The sequence below is a fragment of the Alosa pseudoharengus genome, unplaced genomic scaffold (assembly GCF_046254945.1).
Source record: "Alosa pseudoharengus isolate Yale_2024_CS ecotype anadromous, Long Island Sound unplaced genomic scaffold, YU_APseudo_1.1 YU_APseudo_1.1_scf_3, whole genome shotgun sequence".
NCBI classification, from domain to species: domain Eukaryota; kingdom Metazoa; phylum Chordata; class Actinopteri; order Clupeiformes; family Clupeidae; genus Alosa; species Alosa pseudoharengus.
The window spans coordinates 42,319,128-42,340,187 of NW_027468718.1; the positions used below are offsets into that span (position 1 = coordinate 42,319,128).

Here is a 21,060-nt window from a genome sequence, read left to right on the forward strand (position 1 = left end):
TCACTAATAAACTCAGCTTTCATGATATATCACACCTGTCCTACAGGGGTGGAGCCAGCTCATTACCTCATCATTTCCATCTTGCAGGTAAACATGTCTGCAAGCAATCCTGTGCTGTGAAGAAAAGGCCAAACAACAAATACCTAAGAATAAGATTGATTATGACAAAATTAAACACAAGATAGGAAAAAATCGAGAAGTGTGCGAACTCATTTTTAAGTATCAAACACACTCTAATCATCTTGTAGATTAATTTGACAGGAAGGCAATTTCAGTGCTTTGAAAGTGTTTCAAATACAATGTTGTGCAGTGTCATCTGTGCCTCTATCTGTATATGTAGTGTGAAGCGTTTTCAACTTATATTTGTACAATGTCCTCTGTGTTTGTAATGTCTGTCTGTATTTAACATCATGAACCTTTTAATTATACAGTGTCCTTGGGTGACTTGAAAGGTGCTTATAAATAAAATGTATTATTGTTGTTGTTATTATTATTATTATTATTATTATTATTATTATTATTATTATTATGATTAACAACAACAACAACAACAACAATAATAATAATAATAATAATAATAATAATAATAATAATAAATCCATTATGAAGGTGATCTAGTACATCCTTCTTCTTTTGCATGCCCATTTGGTTCATTTGGTCTGTTTTGGCAGTTTCATAAGAAGGACCCAAGAGAAAGTCCAAATTGACTGGTACTTAGCAGATGCTTTTTCCCAAAGCAACACAGACTCGAAACTGCGGGTTCAGGTATTGAACCTGGGCCAACAGATTGTCAGGCATTGTCAGACATTTTTGCTGTTCCACCATTCCCCAGCCTGCTATGATCTTCCAGCACTCTCAGAGCTGTAACCAGTTTGTTACCCTCAACCTTCACAGATGAACGTCAGCTTCAGCTGATGGTCGTTAGGAAATCTTAATCTGTAACGTTACAGACAATCTTTAACCCTCCTGTTGTGTTCGTTTCATGTTTACTTGTATTCCCGGTCAAAAAATCCTACTGCATTATAACTTATTATAAATCCATAGTAACATATATATTATCATCTAATGTTGTGATATACCTTTGTATCAACTTTAGTTATATTGGATATTACCAGTTTTGAACATCCATTAGCTATTTACTGTATGGCCTGCAGGCCTCATTGACCTGAGCTCATGCAAGTCAGAAAAGGGAAGATACTATTGGGGAGGGCTGGCATAGAAGCAAAGAGGGGGAGTGATGGTGTGTGTGTGTGTGTGTGTGTGTGTGTGTGTGTGTGTGTGTGTGTGTGTGTGTGTGTGTGTGTGTGTGTGTGTGTGTGTGTGTGTGTGTGTGTGAATGTACAGAAGCACAGATACAGTCCATCTGAACAATAGGTATGTGCCTGGACTCAATTTTATACACTGACCATTTTCTCACCCATTCATTTCTAATGGTCGGTCATTTTTGACCAGGAATGCACATGGGTGTTCTAAAGTTAAAGGATAATTCTGGTATTTAGCACTTGAGTCCCTTTTCTGGTTTGTTTTGAATGAACTAGAGTGGTGGACACCGAAATTTTGACGATTGGTCCTGTCTCGACTTTTCTGACTCGTTTTGAATCTGCCTATGGGCATGCACAAACATGTCCTTAAAACAATCCTTAACATTCGTTTTCAAAACTGTGCAACTCACCTAGTGGTTAGTGGTGTTCATTGAAAACAACAATTAAAAACAAAAATATCGGTGCAATGTATGATTTCCAGCCGTGTTATTTGCTATTGTGGAACAATTTTTTCAGATACCTCACAACCGTGTATAAACTTCTGCTAAATATTTGAGCCTGAAGCATAGACTACAACCAAATGTAAACAGCCCCCTATTTCGAGACAGGACCCATCGTCAAAATTTCGGTGTCCACCACTCTAGTTCATCCAAAACAAACCAGAAAAGGGACTCAAAATGCTAAACACCAATGAAACCATTTGTTTTGTGTATTCAGATGCCCTGTGTTAACAAAGTCATGGAGCCTCTTGATAATGAATAAATGAAATATTTTCACTGTGAAGACAACAGGAGGGTTCCACTTATGTTTATAGAGCATTTGGCTGTAGGTTGGAATGTAACCAGATCCAGATGACATAAATCATAAAACCTAGCCAATAAACCAGCGATGAACTCCTATCAAAGGTGAATTCTCAATGTAGGCTACCTCCAATGTTGTTTGCACCTTACAGAATAGTTATTGGATACAAGGATACAAGGATACAAGGAAGTTTATTGTCACATGCATATAGTTACTGGAAGTAAGAAATGCAGTGAAATGATGTCTGGTGTCAGCCTATTTGTGCTTTTATCGGGGGGGTAAAAAGTGCAGTAGAAGAGGGGTTTAGTAGATTAAGTGGCAAGGGCTGCATAAGAAAGGTGGGGGAGGATTGGGATTGGGGGGGGCACCAACAAGGAGCACCCAAGAGCAACAGGGGCAAGGAAAAACTCCCTTACCAAGGAATAATAATATGTTTATTTTATATAGCGCCTTTCTCAAACCCAAGGTCGCTTTACATAGTAGGAAGGCAGGAAAACACAATAACAAACAAACAAACAATACAACAGAGACAAAGGCAGGGAATTACAATAACAAACAGACAAACAATACAACAGAGACAAGTTATCTGTATGGAACTATGTGTTGGGTGTGGAGGAGAAGTGATCATTAAACAGAAAGAAACCTGAGATGTGTTTTGAAGAAAGGAAGAGAAGGACAGGCACGAAGGGGTTGGGGGAGGGAGTTCCAGAGTTTGGGGGCCAAGGCACTGAAGGACCTGCCACCCAGAGTCTGGAGCGGGGGATAGCCAAGAGGTTTTGGTCAGAGGATCTGAGTGAGCGGGAAGGAGTGTAAGGGGTCAGGAGGTCGCAGATGTAGCGGGGAGCAAGGTTGTGGAGGGCTTTGAAGGTGAGTAGTAGTACTTTGTATTTGATCCGGGACGGAACTGGTAGCCAATGGAGTTGATGGAGAATGGGGGTGATGTGTGCTGATCGTCTGGTATGGGTGAGGAGCCTGGCTGCAGAGTTTTTAATATATTGTAGTCTTTGAAGGGTTTTAGTGGGGAGACCAAGGAAAAGTGAGTTGCAGTAATCTAAACGGGACATAATGAAAGAGTGAACCAAAGTCTGTGCATCACTAGCAGAGAGGAAGGGTCGGAGGAGTGCAATGTTACGGAGGTGACAGGCACAGATTGAAAAGCATCCATTTTAAAGGAACCATAATGTAAATAATATATTTCAATTAATCATAAAATGGCTCTGATGTGTCACTAGACATTAAGAAATCATGTTCATTTCAAATACTTATATCACTGACAACAGTAGTCCGGCCAGGATATTGTCATTTAAAGTTGTGAAGTTGCAACCCTCAACTGATGTTGACGTTGTGTTTTATCATGTAGCCTAATGTTGTGTTTTGGCCTGATGCACCACCCTCTACCTATCTACTAATCACGAAGTCAGTAGTGTTTCGGCATCCGGGTTGGCAACCTCGAGTCAGGGGGGAGGGGGAGGGGATACAGCGCTCTACAGTATTTTGAAAGTGATTGCAGTACCAGTTTTGGCCACAATCTTACATATGGTTCCTTTAACAACTATGTTATGAGAATATAAACGCTTCATATTTTCGTAATTGTTCCAACCTCTTTCCACAGAGGAGCTTTTACAACAGCATACAGCATGAGTTTCCTTAACTTTCCATACTGGTTGGCACCTTCAAGGGAAGTACAACTTTGACAACATTAGATTTGGAGTCCATTACAGTCAAAAGGATGCAAGGAACAGAGTGTACACAACTCATTTTAGACACGTTTGATGAATGCAGGTCACAAGAAGTACCAGGTCAAAAGTAATGAAAACTAAATAAGGCAAAGCATATTTATTTCCCAGGACAGTTCATCTACTTTTAGTAGTTTAATATTACAGTATGTTATACCTTGAAAGTATGTAAATGATGTAATAAGCAAGATAAAACCTCCAGAAAAGCCCAAGTCATCCCGCTTCTGTTGTCAGTAATGGTCGCTATTTGTCTATATTACACACACTTAAGCACTTTTCTGCAGCCTCGCCGTCAATAATTACTTCAGATCCACTCGACTCAGCCAATGAATACTAAAAACAACCCATCCCTCCAGGTTGCCAATGTTGGAAAAACTTGGCAAATGAGTGTTCAGAATGATTCAGGGCAGGGGATGGGTCAGCCGTGCAGCTGCCATTAGCGATGTACAAACTGTGCCTAATTGTTTATCAAGGCGGTTCATTTTCTCTCAACACACCTGTAACGTAATGAATTCTCCATGCTTAGGAGTGCCTAATAGACAAATTACATGTGTCAACTGTTAGAGGGTGATTTTTGTTCCTGCATCCAACTTGCTTATTCAAGCGTGGCAGTCCATTGACAAAGCGAATCCATCTTTTTTGATGGGCAGGGTCCTTATTAGAGGGCTCCTTGCTCCTCACAGATTTATCACAATTAGGTCACAGGTTTGTCAAGTCCAGACAACTGGCTAAGGTCAGAGTGTTACACCAGTCAGTGGTATTTTCTAATCTAGTATCATGGTAAAAATATTGAAGTGACCTTTGAATTTTTTGTTCAGTTGATTAGAATGATTTGAAGTGTAGGTAAGATTTGGGTCTATTTTTTTACTGTCATTATAACTGATTATCCCCTGCATTATTTTTTAATATAATGCAATTATTTTCTGAATTTATTGTTTATTTATTGTAGTCTATTTTCAGTTGCATTAACATCATCTAAACTAATGCTTATTTCATCTTAATGAATATAGAAAACATTGTGGAATTCTGTAATTGCCTCCCAAAACGGAACATTAAAAATGTAAAGGTAATGATTGTTGTTGCTCGAAATTAATACAGTGCTGTGAATTGTCACCTGTGCGTAGGCACCTGTCTCGACTCCCTGCTGAGGAAGGTGTACCAGGGTGAGGTGTCAGGCCTCGGTGCCTGCAAGACATAAAAGGTGCTGAGATCTCTGCTTTGAGACTGAGGTAATTATACTACACTTGACAAATTAAATTGGGTGAGAGGGAATAAGCCATATGTAGTGTCAGGCAGCTGTAATCGAAACGCTTTTCAAAATGTCACTGTGACAATGTTGCGTACCCCCTTCCACAAGCACACACACAGACACACACACAGACACACACACACACACACACACACACACACACACAGACAAACTCTCACCCATACACACACACACACACACACACACACACACACACACACACACACACACACACACACAGACAAACTCTCTCACCCATACACACACACACACAGACAAACTCTCTCACCACACACACACACACACACACACACACACACACAGACAAACTCTCTCTCTCACACACACACACACACACACACACAGACACACACAGACAAACTCTCTCTCTCTCTCTCACCCATACACACACACACCCATACACATACACACACACCAACACGAACACAAACTCTCTCTCTCGCTCTCTCTCTCTCTCTCTCACACACACACACACACACACACACACACACACACACACACACACACACACACACACACACACACACACACACACACACACACACACACACATACACACACGTTGGAGAAAATTACACTGTAACATTCAAATCCCCTCCACTGGTTGGAAATAAGTATCTTTGTTCTGCAGGATTTCCTCCTAGGCTTCTCACCTGAACTCATTATGTCGTCTCTGTCTTTATTTGTTTGCTGTCCGCACAGGTTGTTGTGGGGACAACAAAAAAATCACATAACTATGCAAAGAGGCTGGCAAGAGCCTTTGGGGCGATCTTTAGCATTGTCCTTTTGAATTACGGAAGCGTGTCTCACAATTTCCACACCTGATTTGCATGTGGTTCCAAAAAGCAAATCCTTTGCACGGTTATCCACAGCCACCTCCCCATACCACTCTCTCTCCGACAGCCCACCCACGCCCCAAAGGCTCCCTCTGACTCAAGTGGCACCTGGCTGATGGAACAATTTTGTTTTTCCCTTTTCAGAGGTAAATATCCCGCTGAATACAAATGAACAACTTTGCACAGTGAAGGGCAAGGACACAAGGTAGTACAGCACAGCTCACTGAAAAGAAGTGGAAGAGACAAGTCTCAGAAACAGCTTTTGACTGTTATACGGAGTGCATTAAATTATTTAACCAAATTCCTCCCTATACCCCAACCACCTTTACAGTAATGCACTAGCCATGAACTCATCTAGATGCCTGCCTCTCCCTTTCCCTCTCCCCTCTCTCCTGTTCTCACCCACACAGATTCACCAACTCAGCGGTGGTGCTGAAAGATGCCCTTGACGGTAACCTGATATGCCGCACCGAAAAGGCATATCCTGTGTCCGATTAATACCCACAGCAGTGCAGTCGATGATGCGCCTTTTTGCTTACAGTAAGTGCAAGGGATTGCTTATCGTGGGTGCCTCATTTAGCAGGGATGCACATCGAAATGTAGTTTAGGGCTTGGGGATAGCAATCAGGAACTGCATTAATTTGGGCTTATTTCTAACCATGAATAAACTGTTCAGGGGCAGAGCACAGTGCTGAGATAAGGTGACCCTCTCCAATCCACACACACACACCCCAGGAGGCATGGGGCTAATTTGGAAACACGCCTACAGACTTGAGTGTCTCTCCCCTGACCTGTTTGCTGGCACTGCAGGGCCCAGGCATACATGAGCAGGTTGCTGCCAGACCATCCAGATTAATCATACTCTGTCTCTCCCCCTCCATACCTGCGTGTGCTTGGGCTTGAGTTCATTTACTTGGGCACTGAAGTACACCTCACTTGACGACCCACAGGTTCCATGGAACCCCATTACAAAATGGGAGAGAATAGGACAGTATTTCCCAATGACAAACACAAACTAAATAACGGGGTATGGACTGCTTCAGGTAATACTCTGGGAAGTCTTATGAGAGACATTCCCTGGGATTGTATAGTTTGCCATATGAGAGACATTCCCTGGGATTGTATAGTTTGCCTATATGAGAGACATTCCCTGGGATTGTATAGTTTGCCTACAGTATATGAGAGACATTCCTTGGGATTGTATAGTTTGCCTATATGAGGTGTTCTGTAATAGCTGGGATTGTATAGTTTGCCTATATGAGGTGTTCTGTAATAGCTGGGATTGTATAGTTTGCCTATATGAGGTGTTCTGTAATAGCTGGGATTGTATAGTTTGCCTATATGAGGTGTTCTGTTGTGTAGGTCTGTCCCAGAACATTTGAACAAATGATTGTTATATTATGTTCAGATGTAGGCCATCAGGCTAAACACCTTTAGTGATACTATTCAATTACCTCCCTGTTATCTGTTAGCCCTCTAGTGGTAGATTAAGTCTTATCTTGGCAGTCAGTGAGTGTTGCCCTCAAAGGAACGTTTGAAAAAAAGAAAAAAAAAATCACAGCCTTTATTTACACAGGTCAGATTTATTAAAGCGCATCATAAAACAAAATAATCTTTTCAATCAGTCAGTGCACAATCAATCAGAATGACATCAAGGGAGAAAAGAAAAAACAAGTTTATTATTTCCTTTTTTTTACAAAACATTTGAAAGTTAATCTAATCTCAGTAATTTAAATCTAATATAGACCTGCAAGCAGCGAGATATCCAACATAAAATAATAACTCTTTATTACATGTTCAAACAGCAGAATGTACAGAAGCACAGAGAGAGGGAAAGGGCCCTTTGTTTTTTGCTGCTCTAGTACAAGTAATAAAATGTGCAAGTGCAAAAAAATGACAATGAATTCAATGAAGCAGATTTAAGATTAAGACCTTAGTTGAGATTATTTGATTGTTTTTGTTTGTTTGTTTTTCTGCAATGAGCATGCAGAAAATTACCTTGGTGGTAATTGTTATTGTAATGCCATGAGCTTGGTTTGTATGGATGATGAATGAAAACAAAAATGAAGATAAAGATGTCTGAACTATGTCGCTATACCGCGTCCTCTGACATTTAATGGCAAGTGAATTTGAAAATGATGATAAATCTTATTGCAGTCATAAAAAGCAATACAATGAATGGCAATACACTGTTTAATCCAGATGCATCACTCACCCTAACAAAAGAGGCAATACACAACAACAACAATAATAATAATAATAATAATAATAATAATAATAATAATAATAACAACAATTTTATATGATCAACTGCCTCCATTGTTACTCCTGTGAGTCAGATGACAGGGCTACAAAGCATGCCTTTAAAAATAGGCCAAAACTTCCACAGAGAACTACAATTCTGTATGTCAGACCTAGTATTACAACAAATAGAACATTCCACAAAAGAACTACAAGACAATGTCCTGTATAAACATACAATCTAACTCAATAGTGAAAAATTCTAAGACACTGACAAAACAATTCGACTTCAAATCAGTGCAAAAAAACAATGCAAAAACTTGTTGATTTTCATGACAACATTTTTTGTTTTCATGTCAAGTCAGTAGGACCATATTCAGCTATAAATGTTGTGCGGAGATCTCCATATGCTATGAGCTAAATCTCACTGCATTTAGTTATGTAACTCAGCACAGGTATGTTAGACAGAATGCCTCAGATATTCTTCCAAGGAAAAAAACAAATAGTGTGTAGTTATAGAATAGCTGCAGTTTCAATGCTTGAAGCAGCAGCTGGAATATAACGTACAACGTAACTCTATGTCTTAGTGTGCAAACACTGTGTTTCTTACAACATCCCTACAAGAGTATCTGGAATACCTAATGACCAAAGACACTGACTGCAAATAGAGATTATTCCATAAAAAGAGTAGAAGAGTAAACCCAGTTGAAGAAAGTCAGAACGTGTTGAAAGAGTTACATTCAACTTTCATTTTCTTTACCAAAACCAAGACCTTATACCTTATCAGAATAAAAGCAGAGGAACATCTAAAAGCACTCTCTTACAAGTAGGATTAGGAAACACAACATCCTTGAAAACCGTGTTGGAGTAAGATTGTCAGACTTCATAAAAGTGATCTCATAGATCATATTGTTGGAAAATGAAAACAATAAAATAGAATAACATCATGAAGTCACAAATAAGCCTAGATGCGTTGGGACTGGCAGGTACAGTGAGAAATGAAAGACTGAAGTAAATTACTTAAACAAATTTCACGAACACATTAGAGCCAATTTTCTTCTGATTTGACTAAAAACATGTGCATGTGCTTGGTTTTTCGTTGTGATGGTGTGTGCATAGCTTATATCTTAAACCGGTACAGTTTTTCATCAAATGTATCTGGAGATGTTGTGATCATAATCATACCATGGTCAGAGTTCAAAATAATCGCATATCAACCAGGTGTTTGAGGCGACACAATGGGCTTGTGATCTTTATCAGGAACAAAGACACACTGGTCTGTTGCTAGATTGGATGCAAATAGAAAATAAACAATCAACATTTACAGGGGTGAGCAGGCTAGGGTGGCAGGCCTCCCTTCCACCAGAGCCACTCGGATTCCAGCCCGAACCCATGAACATTCCATGGCCTAAACCACTTGGTTCAATCCAAACAAAACCAAAAAAAAGATACAAATGTTCATTAATATGTCTGACATCTTCCACGCTAAGTGGGTAGTTGATGATTTGGTCCTGAAGCAAAGGTTATATTGCCATTTTTGTATAAGGGACATGCTGTCTGGCAGATGACTAGGCTGTGCTGAACGTGCATGTTCAATAAGCTGTCAGTGGAGACCAGTCCTTTATGGCACCAGATGCATGCAGGCTTTTGCTATATAGCTTCTGTCAAAGCATTAGTGATAAGAAGTGGAGGTTTGAAGAGAGAGAGAGAGAGAGAGAGAGAGAGAGAGAGAGAGAGAGAGAGAGAGAGAGAGAGAGAGAGAGGAGCAGAGTTTGAAGATCATCGACAGAAGAGACATGCAACTAAATGCATGACGTCGGCGTACTGTATGTGTGGACAGACAAACAGACCAATGATGAGAGTGAATGGGATCAGGAGGGTGAGATGGGATAGGAAGATTCCATTATCGTCACAGTGCTCTGTATTCACTTTCAACCAACGACAGCTGGTCATCTCGATCACTCATAGAGATATTTATCTCTGAAGCCAAGCACAACACTCAGCTTAGGAGTCTACTTAAGAAAAGATCTCCAAATAGACCTGACGGTGAGCCTGTCACCACAGCCCAGTCTACTTGATGTTTATTCATTGGGCTGCTTGTGCATTATCAGTTCCGTGACCAGATTATCAAACGAATACAGGAGAGAGTGATAATGCATCTAGAGTATTGTTCCCAAGTGCCACCTGAACAAACAACTGAACAAATGCACAGTGGCAGGAGATGCAAGCATTCCATCCATTTCCTGTCTTTAATATGGATTCTCATAACGTTATCATGGTGTGTAATGTGGTTTACTATGAAGCCCACATAGATTGGCTTTTCTCCTTGAAATTATAATTTGGTTTAGTCTTTTGTGTGCATATGTGTTTTTTTTTTTATTCTTTATGCTGTTGTGAATATTGTACAGTATGTCAAATGAGATACATTTAGTGACAATCATAGAGTAAAGTGTTTCACAAGAATATGAAATGAATGAATTTACAGATAAATGGAGTGGCATGTCAGGTACTAGAGTGACAAAAAAGTTAAGTGTCCTTTGAAATAAAAAGAGGTTGAGGGCCAATACGGAGCATCAATATAACGGGTGTGGGAGGAACAACATTAAACTGGGACTTATAAATATGTGCACATTGTAGAATTAAAATGAGCTTAGTTACTTAAAATGCAGGATAGCTGAGTACACAGAGAGAGAGAGAGATAAACAAACTAGGTGCAATGCCATTGGCTCAAGGGTCATGTGATGCAGTGAAGGATGAAGGGTAGAAATTAGAGTGTGCCCATTCCAGTGACCTCAGACGTCAGCCTAGAACAGTCAGGGGGGAGGGGGAGGCAGGGGGAGAGGGGGGGGGGAAAGAGATAGAAAAATAGAGAAAAATAAAACAATTCTGAAAGCACTTGACACGTTTCGCCAAACACTAAAAGTTCTGAAGTGGCCGTCCACCTTTTAATGGCTCTACGTGTTTAGCGTGTCTGTAAATCAGTCATGCATTTGGATTATCAGATGCATTCAGGCATAAAACAATGGACTCCCTTGCCAGCTAAAATGTCTTAAAAATGTTTTTTATTTGACTTCCTTTTTTAAACTCAAGAAAAAAAACATATTTATCATCCATAAAAAATGAATGGTGTTAATGGCTAATTCCTAGGCTCTGATTGGAACTGTAACAATTTCCAACCCATTTTGGTTCTCTGAAACCCATGTCTGCAATCACAGCATTCTCCTTACATGGGTGCATCACATCACTCTAGTTGCCCTACCCACAGCATTGCTTATTAGCAGTCAAAAAGCAATTACAGTTTTTGTGTATTTTTTTAAACGTTTTACATTTTTTGTACATTTTTAAAGCTTTCCTGACAAGAAACTACAAGACTTATTCAGCAACCATGTTTAACTAAGCTAGCAGTAAAAAGAAAACAAAGAAAAGGACAAAAATAAAATAATACAGCTTGATTGATTCTAAGCATTCAACATGCTGAAACACTATACTTAATCACTACATTTTAACATGAACAAAATCAAACCACAATTATTTGTCTTTATCTTTAGCAATAGCCTACCCATACAAGCAACGCTACTGCTGAAGGTATATTGTAAAGTGAGGGGGGTCTAATGAACTCTAAAGGGGTGGGATGCACAATAGGTAACTGGGCAGGGTGTTTTGGAATAGGAGGAGAGGGGGGAAGCTGCAGTTTGCTTCTGACAATGACACCAGTTTGGGGCTTCAGGATGTAGTCATGGAGGATGGGTCATTCCACATGGCTGCCACGTCTCTGAACCTGCCAGTGGGGAACGGTGGGAGAGCAATAAGGCGTTAGTATCCCACCCCCGGAGTCGCCAATCTCTCTCTAAGCAGCCCGCAGCAGCGAGAGCACCACATGCGACTGCTCCCTCCATTCATCTGTGCCGCCATGACACGACAGCGTTTAACAAAGTGATAGAGCTCACTCTTTTGCTGCCATGGTAGCCTTTTCTGTGAAGCCACGTTGCTGGATGTATAGCTTTTTAGATACATAATGTGCACGTGTGCTCTATTTTTCAGCTACAGACTACAAATGTTTCCTGTCTCTAACTGACGAGAAAAGAGATGGTTTAACACAAAAGAAATAACAAGGTGGTGGACTGAGAGCACTTGTGTGACCTTCAGCACTGAGGCTGATTGCCTAAGGCTGCAAACGGGAAGACTGTATTAGAAAGAAAAATCACTATGAATGAACAGAAGATGATATCATCAGTATAAGACGTACAGAGTACATTAATTCAAAACTCAGTCTTATATTTCAACGTGGAGGGAGAAGAAAAAAACTACTAAGAGAAAAACTCCTGTGTCCTTGTGCGACTTCAAGGCATTTCTTTGAGAAAAAAGAAGCTAGGTTTCCATTGAGAGGAGAAGTAGACACAAAGCCATACATCACAGCATGAATGGTTGGGCCACTAATGGTTGGATCACTTATTTCAGGGCGCAGTGCGGGGTTACCTTGCATTAATGAGGTACTGAGCAAGGCTGATGTTGGCGGGGGTTCCAGTGATGGTTATCTGGCGCTCGGATGACCCTTCCATAGCATTAGCGATTTTGATCTGCGCTCCAGACATCTGACGGATCTCGTTGATTTTGGTTCCCTGGCGCCCGATTATGCAGCCTATTAGCTGGGAAGACATTACAGAATTTCTTACAAAGGAGAAAAGAGAACGTGCCAACCTGCTGTGTAAAAATGAAAACTAAAAAAATCTTTGGTTTCATACACTTCACATAGTCCTCTGAGAATGAAGCTTCCCACAAATGTTGTAATGAAGGCTAAATGTCTTCTAAAACTGCATCTATCATAACACTGTAACAACAGCACCATCGCCCATAAGCATTACAAAGCAGCATATGTCATAAACCCTTGCAAACATCAAATACTTTCAGGGAATGTGTCCTAAGGTATCCCTATTAACACTGTTATTAAAAGGGCCTCCTACTCACATCATTGGGAATGGAGAGTTCATGAGTACTGGCCGGGGGACTGGCATCCAGACCTACAGCATTGAGCAGCGCAGAGAAGGAGGGAGAGAGAGGAAGGGGACGAAGGGGGAGAGAGACAGAGAGGGGAGAGAAAGGGAAGGAGGGATGGGTGGAAAGAGAGAGTGACAGAGGGGGGGGGTGAAGGAGGGATGGGTGGAAAGAGAGAGTGACAGAGAGGGGGGGTGAAGGAGGAATGGGTGGAGAGAGTGAGGGGGAGAGGGGGGAGGGGTGAAGGAGGGATGGGTTGAGAGAGAGAGAGAGAGAGAGTGAGGGGGAGAGACATAAAAAAGTGGAGAATGGAGAGGAAGAGAGAGCAGCATAAACAGCATTTTAAGCACACTGTGGAGAGGCTGCAGCCAAGTGGTCATGATCAGGCAACAATGGCCTCCGGCCTTCCTCCAGGAGCCGAGATAATGCGGAGAGAGAGAAGGTTTACAGCTGAGATGCATTTATTTTTATAACCTAATAAGAAAACCTGTGTACATTCATATATTGGACACTGCTGGGGCAATTTAAATGATAAAAGAGTGAAATGGCAGCCTTCATTAAGATCAAGATACTGGAGCATGACGCAACTTTACCCGCAAGCCCAAACCCACTGCTGTCATTAAACACTCATGACACTTTAAAACAGAGAAATGACTGTTGATGGGCAAATATGCATGTCCTCATATGAACTGTTTGAAGGGCGCTGAAAAATAACCCACTAGGACGTTCTTCTACGAGGAAACTTCATGAGCGGGTTCCTGTTTTGTTCAATCAATTCTGACACAAATGGCCTGTGGAGGACACTAGGGTAAAATGGAATCAGGCTTAGCTATATTTATTCATGAGACTTTGGTTATGAAAATACCTACATATATTGCTGAAATAAATTCTACATGTGCATAGTGAATTCAAGGGTTACATAAAAAAACATGTTATTAACAGATATATTTTCGAATTTTGAGGTTTGTTTTTGAGTTGCCACGCGCTCGTTTTTGTTTATAACTGAAGCAAAATGTGGTCAAAAAAACGAGGAAAAAAGAACATATCAAACCAAAGGTGCTACAGTCATGGAGAGCATCCACCAGGGGGGTATGTCATGAAGCGCGTCATGGAGAAACAAAACAGGAAAATAAGAGGAGGAGAGAGAAAGAGAGAGAGGAAGAGAAAGAGAGACACAGAGAGTGTGTTTCTACAGGTACAAAGAGAAGGAAATAGTCCAAAGGGTGGATGGGTACGTACCAGGGAAAGCAGGGGTGGTCTGTCCAAGGGGGGTAAAGGGGGTTTGCTGCATAGCCAACTGGTGAAGCTTGGTCAGCTGCTGAGGTGGGGGAGGGACAGTAGAACTAAGAGGTTATTGTTGAAACAGAGGTGAACACCGAGAAATCAAGATGCAAAACTAGAAGAGAGACAGAAAGAAAGGAAGAAAGAAAGAAAGAAAGAAAGAAAGAAAGAAAGGAAGAAACAACGAGGAGCAGAAGCCAGGACAAACTGTGGTGGAAGAAGAAAGAGAGAGAGAAGGAAGAGAGAGCGAAGGAAAGTGAGAGACTCTTGAGCAGGACTTGGCCTGACTTTTGGTATGTGAAATTGGTGGAGTGCGTCACTCTGACTGGGTTTACGTCTTAGATTTGGATCTCGCAGGATTAAGCAATGAAATCTTTTATCATAAGAGATTTTGACATGCTGAAGTATGGTATATGAATTATTTTTTCCCTCACAACCTTATTTGTTTTATTTGTTTCATGCAAACGCACAGGCCGCAGGAAGGACACAAACGCCTAAGCCTATTATGGTCTGTCAAGTCTAATGCGATTTAATATTTAATGGTGTACAACACTGCACAACAAACAAAACAAACAGCCTTCAAATAAACGCCCTGTCTATTTAAAACGGCCCTGCTCGTTCCTGGAGAGCAGGAGAAAGCTCCTGGCTGGAGCGCTCACCTAAGTCTTTAATGAGGGTGAAACGGACATCCGGCGTCAAGTTGAGTGATGGTGATGTCAACCTATGCCTCTCTTGGCATCAATCACTGCCTCAGCCGAATTAAAGGAACTGACAGAGAGTATCTCTATGGATGCTCTGGCGATGAAGACTGATTAAGTGGAATTACAGACAGAGGCTGTGCAGACTTGTGGGATTTGGACGGCCGGTACCTTGATGCACACTCAGCTCTTTCGGCTTGGTCTCAGTTTACTAACGGAGCCAGATAGACACAGAGCCCATATAAGGACATGAAAGCTCCTCCTCAGAGCCCATATAAGGACATGAAAAGCCATAGTGAGCTGTTCTCCCAGGAAGCTAATGGAACCTCGCTCACGGGTCAGGGCAGAGAGGGGGTCAAAAAACTCAGAACCAAATTGAGGCTGTTTGGCTCAAAGCCCTGGCAAAGCCTCAAGTCTGATGCTTTTTCCTCAGACACCAGGGTCTTACCCCATAGACGGAATTCACCATCAGTGATCATTCTACTGGGAAGGGGACCCTGGAACATCGCAAGCAGTGTACATTTTTGTGATGAGACGTTGACAGGTTTCAGGGGGTGCACACTTTCTGGTAATGCACCTGTCCTCTGTCATATTTTCATTGACTGCGGCAGGCCAAGTCCTGAGAAATCTTGTCCACAATTTTGCTACACTGAGAGAGGATCATTAGGATTCCAGATTGTAATGTGATGCCAATTAGACATGAAAAATGATGTATTAATATTATTGGGTAATATTAATATGTCTTCTAGTCGGATAAGAACAAAAAGAAGAGGGGAAAAAAGAAGCGAAAAACAGAATCATGTCATGTAGGCTGTTGGTGTTTGTGTGGACTGGAAAAGGAGACTGGGAACTCACATCCGGGTGAGGAATGGCATATTGTCCCTGAATTGTGTAGGCCTGTGGAGAGAAAGAGAAAAGTAGAGGGGACACAGTCAGCACCATAAAGACAACAAACAGGTCAAACCAAATCAAGAATGTTGCCTCTGCATTTAGACAAAATAACTAAATTATCGACAAATTGCTTTACAATGGTTATATTTAATGGGTAAGAAAACTAAACATGACTTGAATATGACTTAAAATAAACTTTTCTCAGACTGAGGTTCTTAACCTTCTCAATGACATCCTGTGTTAGCATTTTGATATAAATATGACAATTACTATATATGTTCTTATATTGGCTGAGAGAAAGGTCTTAGTTTAACAAGCATCTCTTTTGTGAGCCTTTTCTAATGAAGTCATATTGAGATAGACACTATCAATGTCTATCACAAGAGCTGCCATTGATATCTAACGGAGCTGGACAGATGGAATGAATCAAGCAGTCTGAACATTTCTGTTAGATATAATTCAACTTTCAATCACACATCATTCACGCTTCAACCACACTTCTACGGTTGGCAAAAATGAGCTGGAATGACTGATTAATTGACTGATAACAATATCCTTTTAACATTTCTGCTATGCTGCAAAGACACTGCAAAGGAAACATACCATTGTTCTATTCAACTGATATTACTGGAGACTGTAGGAATGTTACAGTAAAAGGATATGATATCTGTTTTGAAAGAGGAGGAGGTTTTGAAAAGAGACTCTCATGGCAGACATCAGTCAGGAGTAATTAGATATTTAAAGGCAGCCAGCTCAAGAGAGGTGGCGTTGCACACTGTTTGCACCATACCAGTAAAAGCAAACTCATTTCTAATTTAATGATCATCCTCCCAAACTCTGTTAAGATGGCAATGGCCCTTGATGTGATTCGAGGAGAATTTCTTTTTGTTTCTAAAAACGGAATGAAAAATTCAAAAAAAACTGTTTCATCTCCATAACCCCCCTACCTTCCTACAAAAATAAATGAAACCCTTTAACCCCCTCCAACGTGATGCTCTGCCATGGAGCTCTACCCCCATCCCCATCTTCCTCCTCCCCTTGTCCCAAGCGTGTTAACCCTCCACTTTGTGAGGGGGGGGGGGGGGTAGTGGTGGTGGAGTGGGCATGCAAGTGAAAAGGTGAGAAAACCTGAGTGCACTAACAGGCAGTGGCTGGTGCTGCAGTAAAAGGCTGAGGTTGGCTGCGGACGCCGCCAGCGGGTCGGCTCTTACCTGGCCACCTGAAAAAATGACGGGGGTGGAGGCGGGCTTTGGGCGGTAGGGGATGGTGGCACCTTTCGGTGGGGACTAGGAGACGGGGAAGAGGGAAGAGGCAGAGACCAGGTGTTAGACCAGGAGACGGCAAACAGGTAAGAGTGGCTCTGTGTGTGTGTGTGTGTGTGTGTGTGTGTGTGTGTGTGTGTGTGTGTGTGTAGACTGACAGAAATCCACAAGATTGTCTAGCCAAATGGGCCATCCAGATCAATAGCAGGAACACAACATTTGTCAAAACTAGTGTAAATGCAGTCTTTCAATTGTTTATCTGTGTGTGGGTGTGTTTGTGTGTGTGTGTGTGTGTGTGTGTGTGTGTGTGTGTGTGTGTGTGTTCATTTTGTACAAGTAGGCTCAAAAGAAAAACTAAAGTTAGGGAAATGAGATGACAGAGAGAGAGAGAGAAAGAGAGGGAAAGGGTGAGAGAGAATATCTCATGGGTACATGGGAACGTGAGGAAATAGAGAGAGAGAGAGAGAGAGAGAGAGAGAGAGAGAGAGAGAGAGAGAAGAAAGGCAGGCAGGGCATGCTCATGGCCAACCCTGTGCTGAGATTCCTCGGGCACTGCTTTACCAACACAATGTAGGACGCGCTTCCGCTCTTCTCACCAAAAAATAGACCATGAAAAAAAAAATAAAAGAGCAAAGTGGCAGCCCGTTGTGAAAAGCACTCGAGGCCTACGGGTTACGCTGAGAGCATATGGTGCTTTTTCCCGTGAATATCCTTAAATGGCATGGCACATTGATGCATGCTCCATCACCATGGCCGATTGTACATTTAACTCCAGTGAAGAATATTCAATGTGTTTCTGTTCCCCCCTTCCTATTTCTTCACTTATGTGGGACAAAAGTGTCTGCATGTCAGCAACTCTACAGGACTGCCAGGGAAATAACAGCTGCATCAATCAATAAGCATCGACATGGACATCGCATGAAAAGAATAAGAAAAAAAAGAATTCTAACCCAACACATCACTCAAAGAGGGGTTGGGTGTGGAGTAGCCTACAGCATGTTACGTCAGCTCTCAAGAGGGAGCGAGTGCTCCTGGAGTATACTTATAGCACAAAATGTCTTCAATGTCATCATGTTATAAAGCAGGCATGGAGAGTGGACAAGGGAGGGGGCAGTGAGGGTGTTAACTGTGGCGAAGTGCTTTGTGCGACGGAAGTTGCTCAGCGAGCCAAATTCAATTGACTACGCAGACCAGACTTCCAGCAATACTATGGGTGCACCCCCCGCGCCATATACTCTACCTCCAGCATGACGACACATATCTGCTTGACACACTGGATGATGGCTTCGGGAGTCCCGGAGATTGTCACTGCCCGCTCTGTGGAGTTGGGCAGCATGTCCCCCGCCACCTGCACCTGTGCCCCTGTGGACTGCAGAGGAACAACACGCTCTTAGTTCTCTAAGTTCTCTAGAACGTTCCAAATTGAGTGGAAACGCAGATGTAGCACACAGAAAAGTAAGTATCATTGTACCAGGCTTGCTCAGACCTTTTCTGTGCTTCTGCTCACTAGTGTGAGCCAAAACGTTGCCAAGGCCATCGACAGCCTACAGGATGTTCTATCCGACAAAATAATGAACCATTTAAGGTTACATACTTTGGCCATCTTGTTGTTGAATTTAAAAGTAATTGTTTTGTCAGCACAATCTGATAAAAGTACAGTGGTACTTACTTCTTGCTTAAACCTTTAATTAATTTGTTTTCAAACTTTATTTTGATTTTAGCTTTTGGAAAGTATTTTGCATAATTATTTTAACCATAGTCTTGCAAGCTGTTTTTTATTTAAGTTGGATCCCTAAGAAGCTGTACATGCTGTATAATATCGAATCTCTGACAATTTAACATTTGGCTGTAGTAGTGCTGCTTAGTGTCAGAGACGTATCCACTTCCCTCCCGAACACAGAGGAAAGGGATGCTCTAAATATTCAGTGCACACGCTGCACTGGTAGATAGTGTGTTGGCAGCTTTGCATGCAGGGCTGGCGTACTTCTCTCATCTCTTTGATCTTTGATCCTCCTTTCCCGATGAGGGAGCCACACTGGCTGGCTGGCACCACCAGCCGCAGAGTGACTGGGGGCTTGCTGGTGGCTGGGCTGTTGCTCATGGCATTGACGATGTCCTGGAAAAACACCTGACATTACCTTGATTATAGGCATAGACAGAAAAGCTGGACAAAGGCTGTTTTTGTTACAATCATTTTTCAGTTTAACAATGCTCCCTACAACAGTGTGTTATTAAGTGTCAGGCATTTTGTTTTATGTCCTGAATTGGTTCTGCACATCTCAAAAGCAGCTGCTACAATTATAATTTTTTCACCATTGCATGCAGATATATTGCTACAGTAGCTTCTACTGGGGAATTACTCAAACACTAGCCCAAGCTCAGAGCGTAATGCCACCCCGACTGCCAGAGACAGACATGGGGATTAGTGTTATATACTGGCTGTCAAGAGCTGGCGAGGGATTTTATATATAAAAAAGAGGGAAAAAAGAGAGAGAGGGAGAGAGAGAGAGAAAAGAACAAGAAAACAGACAACAGAAAAGACCCCCTCTCTCAGAAAAAAACGATCTTCATTTCAGATACCCTTATTCCAGGCCCCGACTGAACATACCTCTTCAAACTTGTAGGCAATCATTGCAAAGGCCTTGAAGATGGCGTCTGTGGGGCCTGTGATGGTGACGATTCTTTCGGGGCAGTTTCCCTCCGAGATGTTGATGCGAGCTCCACTCTGCCGGAGAAAGAGAAAACAGGATGAGTTTGGATATGATTGCATTTCTCTTTTACAACAACAACAATAACACTGTGTTCTCTTTTATGAGCGGGTGGTGGAGAGTGCACGACACACATACCTCTTCACGCATTTTCTTTACCGTTTCCCCTTTCTGTTAAAAGTACCAGATGAAGTTGAGTGTTAAAAATACAGTAAATAACATACTTTCAGCAAAAAATGTTGGATGTGTAAATAAGTGAGGTGTTATATACAGTAAATCCACATACCTTCCCTATGATGCTTCCAACCTCCTAAAATAGAGAGAGAGAAGGAGTGTGAGAGACAAAGAAAAAGAGAGTGAGATTGAGTTAGAGAGGGAGGTAGAGGCATTGAACCACATTTTACGCTTATTCAATTCCTGTCACGGCTCATCACTGAATCAGATATGTTTGCAAACGCAAGACATAAATCATGGCCAAGAAATCTAGTTGTTCAGGAGGTACTGAGGTCTCTGACAGACAGTATATCTGCTACCGATGACAGCGTAGCATGTCCACGTTTGATTAGCAATAGGAGATGGCATACTCCCTCATCTTGATGAGTCACAGACTCTCTAGCCAACACGTCACGTCTGGGGAGAATGACTCACAATAAGCCCTGTTCATTCTCTCTCTCTCTCTCTCTCGTTTTTTCTGTAAATCTTTTTTTGGCGCTGGCTCTCCACTGCCCTGCCCCGCCTGTGCTCTGTGGTTGGTTGGTTGGTCGGGTGTCGGTTGGTTGGTTACCTTGCCGTGCATGAGGAGGCGGATGGTCAGGGTCACATTCAGGCCTCCCTCGGACTGAACTTTGTTGGGTTCCATGCTGGGGAGTGGAGGCGAGGCAGGAGTGTGGTCACGTGACAGGATGTCCCCGGGAAAAGGAAGAGAGTGATGGTATGGCAGCCAACCTGCATAGGAGAGACAGGAGAGAACCATGCACACTGTTGAGCTTTGCTGAGGTAAGGCATGATAACTGCAGAGGTTTCAACATGGGGATATGACATGGATTTAATGTTGCACAGAGTTGAACACTAGGGGGAAGACT

General features: G+C 42.0%; 1 protein-coding gene across 5 annotated transcripts; it reads right to left on the reverse strand.

The window, feature by feature from the left end:
• Positions 1–10,913: 10,913 nt before the first annotated feature.
• Positions 10,914–20,837, reverse strand: pcbp3 (poly(rC) binding protein 3). Of its 5 annotated transcripts, none has more exons than XM_076264335.1 (12): positions 20,763–20,837; positions 20,265–20,288; positions 20,117–20,149; positions 19,879–19,995; positions 19,255–19,386; positions 18,511–18,639; positions 17,220–17,294; positions 15,973–16,014; positions 14,378–14,453; positions 13,112–13,164; positions 12,623–12,792; positions 10,914–10,950 (listed from the first exon to the last, which is right to left on the reverse strand). In XM_076264335.1, the coding sequence occupies exons 1-12, from the start codon at positions 20,835–20,837 to the stop codon at positions 10,914–10,916; spliced, it is 963 nt and encodes a 320-aa protein (XP_076120450.1). The 5 variants fall into 5 exon arrangements, with proteins under 5 accessions (XP_076120450.1, XP_076120449.1, XP_076120448.1 ...); XM_076264334.1 differs by having other exon boundaries at positions 14,378–14,456; XM_076264333.1 differs by having other exon boundaries at positions 13,112–13,214; positions 14,377–14,456.
• Positions 20,838–21,060: the final 223 nt, after the last annotated feature.

What these genes read in the sequence shown, in the direction of transcription:
- pcbp3 (XM_076264331.1), bottom strand. Translation starts at nt 20,837, where the DNA reads ATGGAACCCAACAAAGTTCAGTCCGAGGGAGGCCTGAATGTGACCCTG. An exon ending in AGATCAAAGAGATGAGAGAA is followed by an intron (nt 18,640 to 19,254) that starts GTACGCCAGCCC and finishes GTTCCTCTGCAG; the next exon opens with TCCACAGGGGCACAGGTGCA. An exon ending in ACCACCCCTGCTTTCCCTGG is followed by an intron (nt 13,215 to 14,376) that starts TACGTACCCATC and finishes CTCTCTCCCCCT; the next exon opens with TCGTCCCCTTCCTCTCTCTC.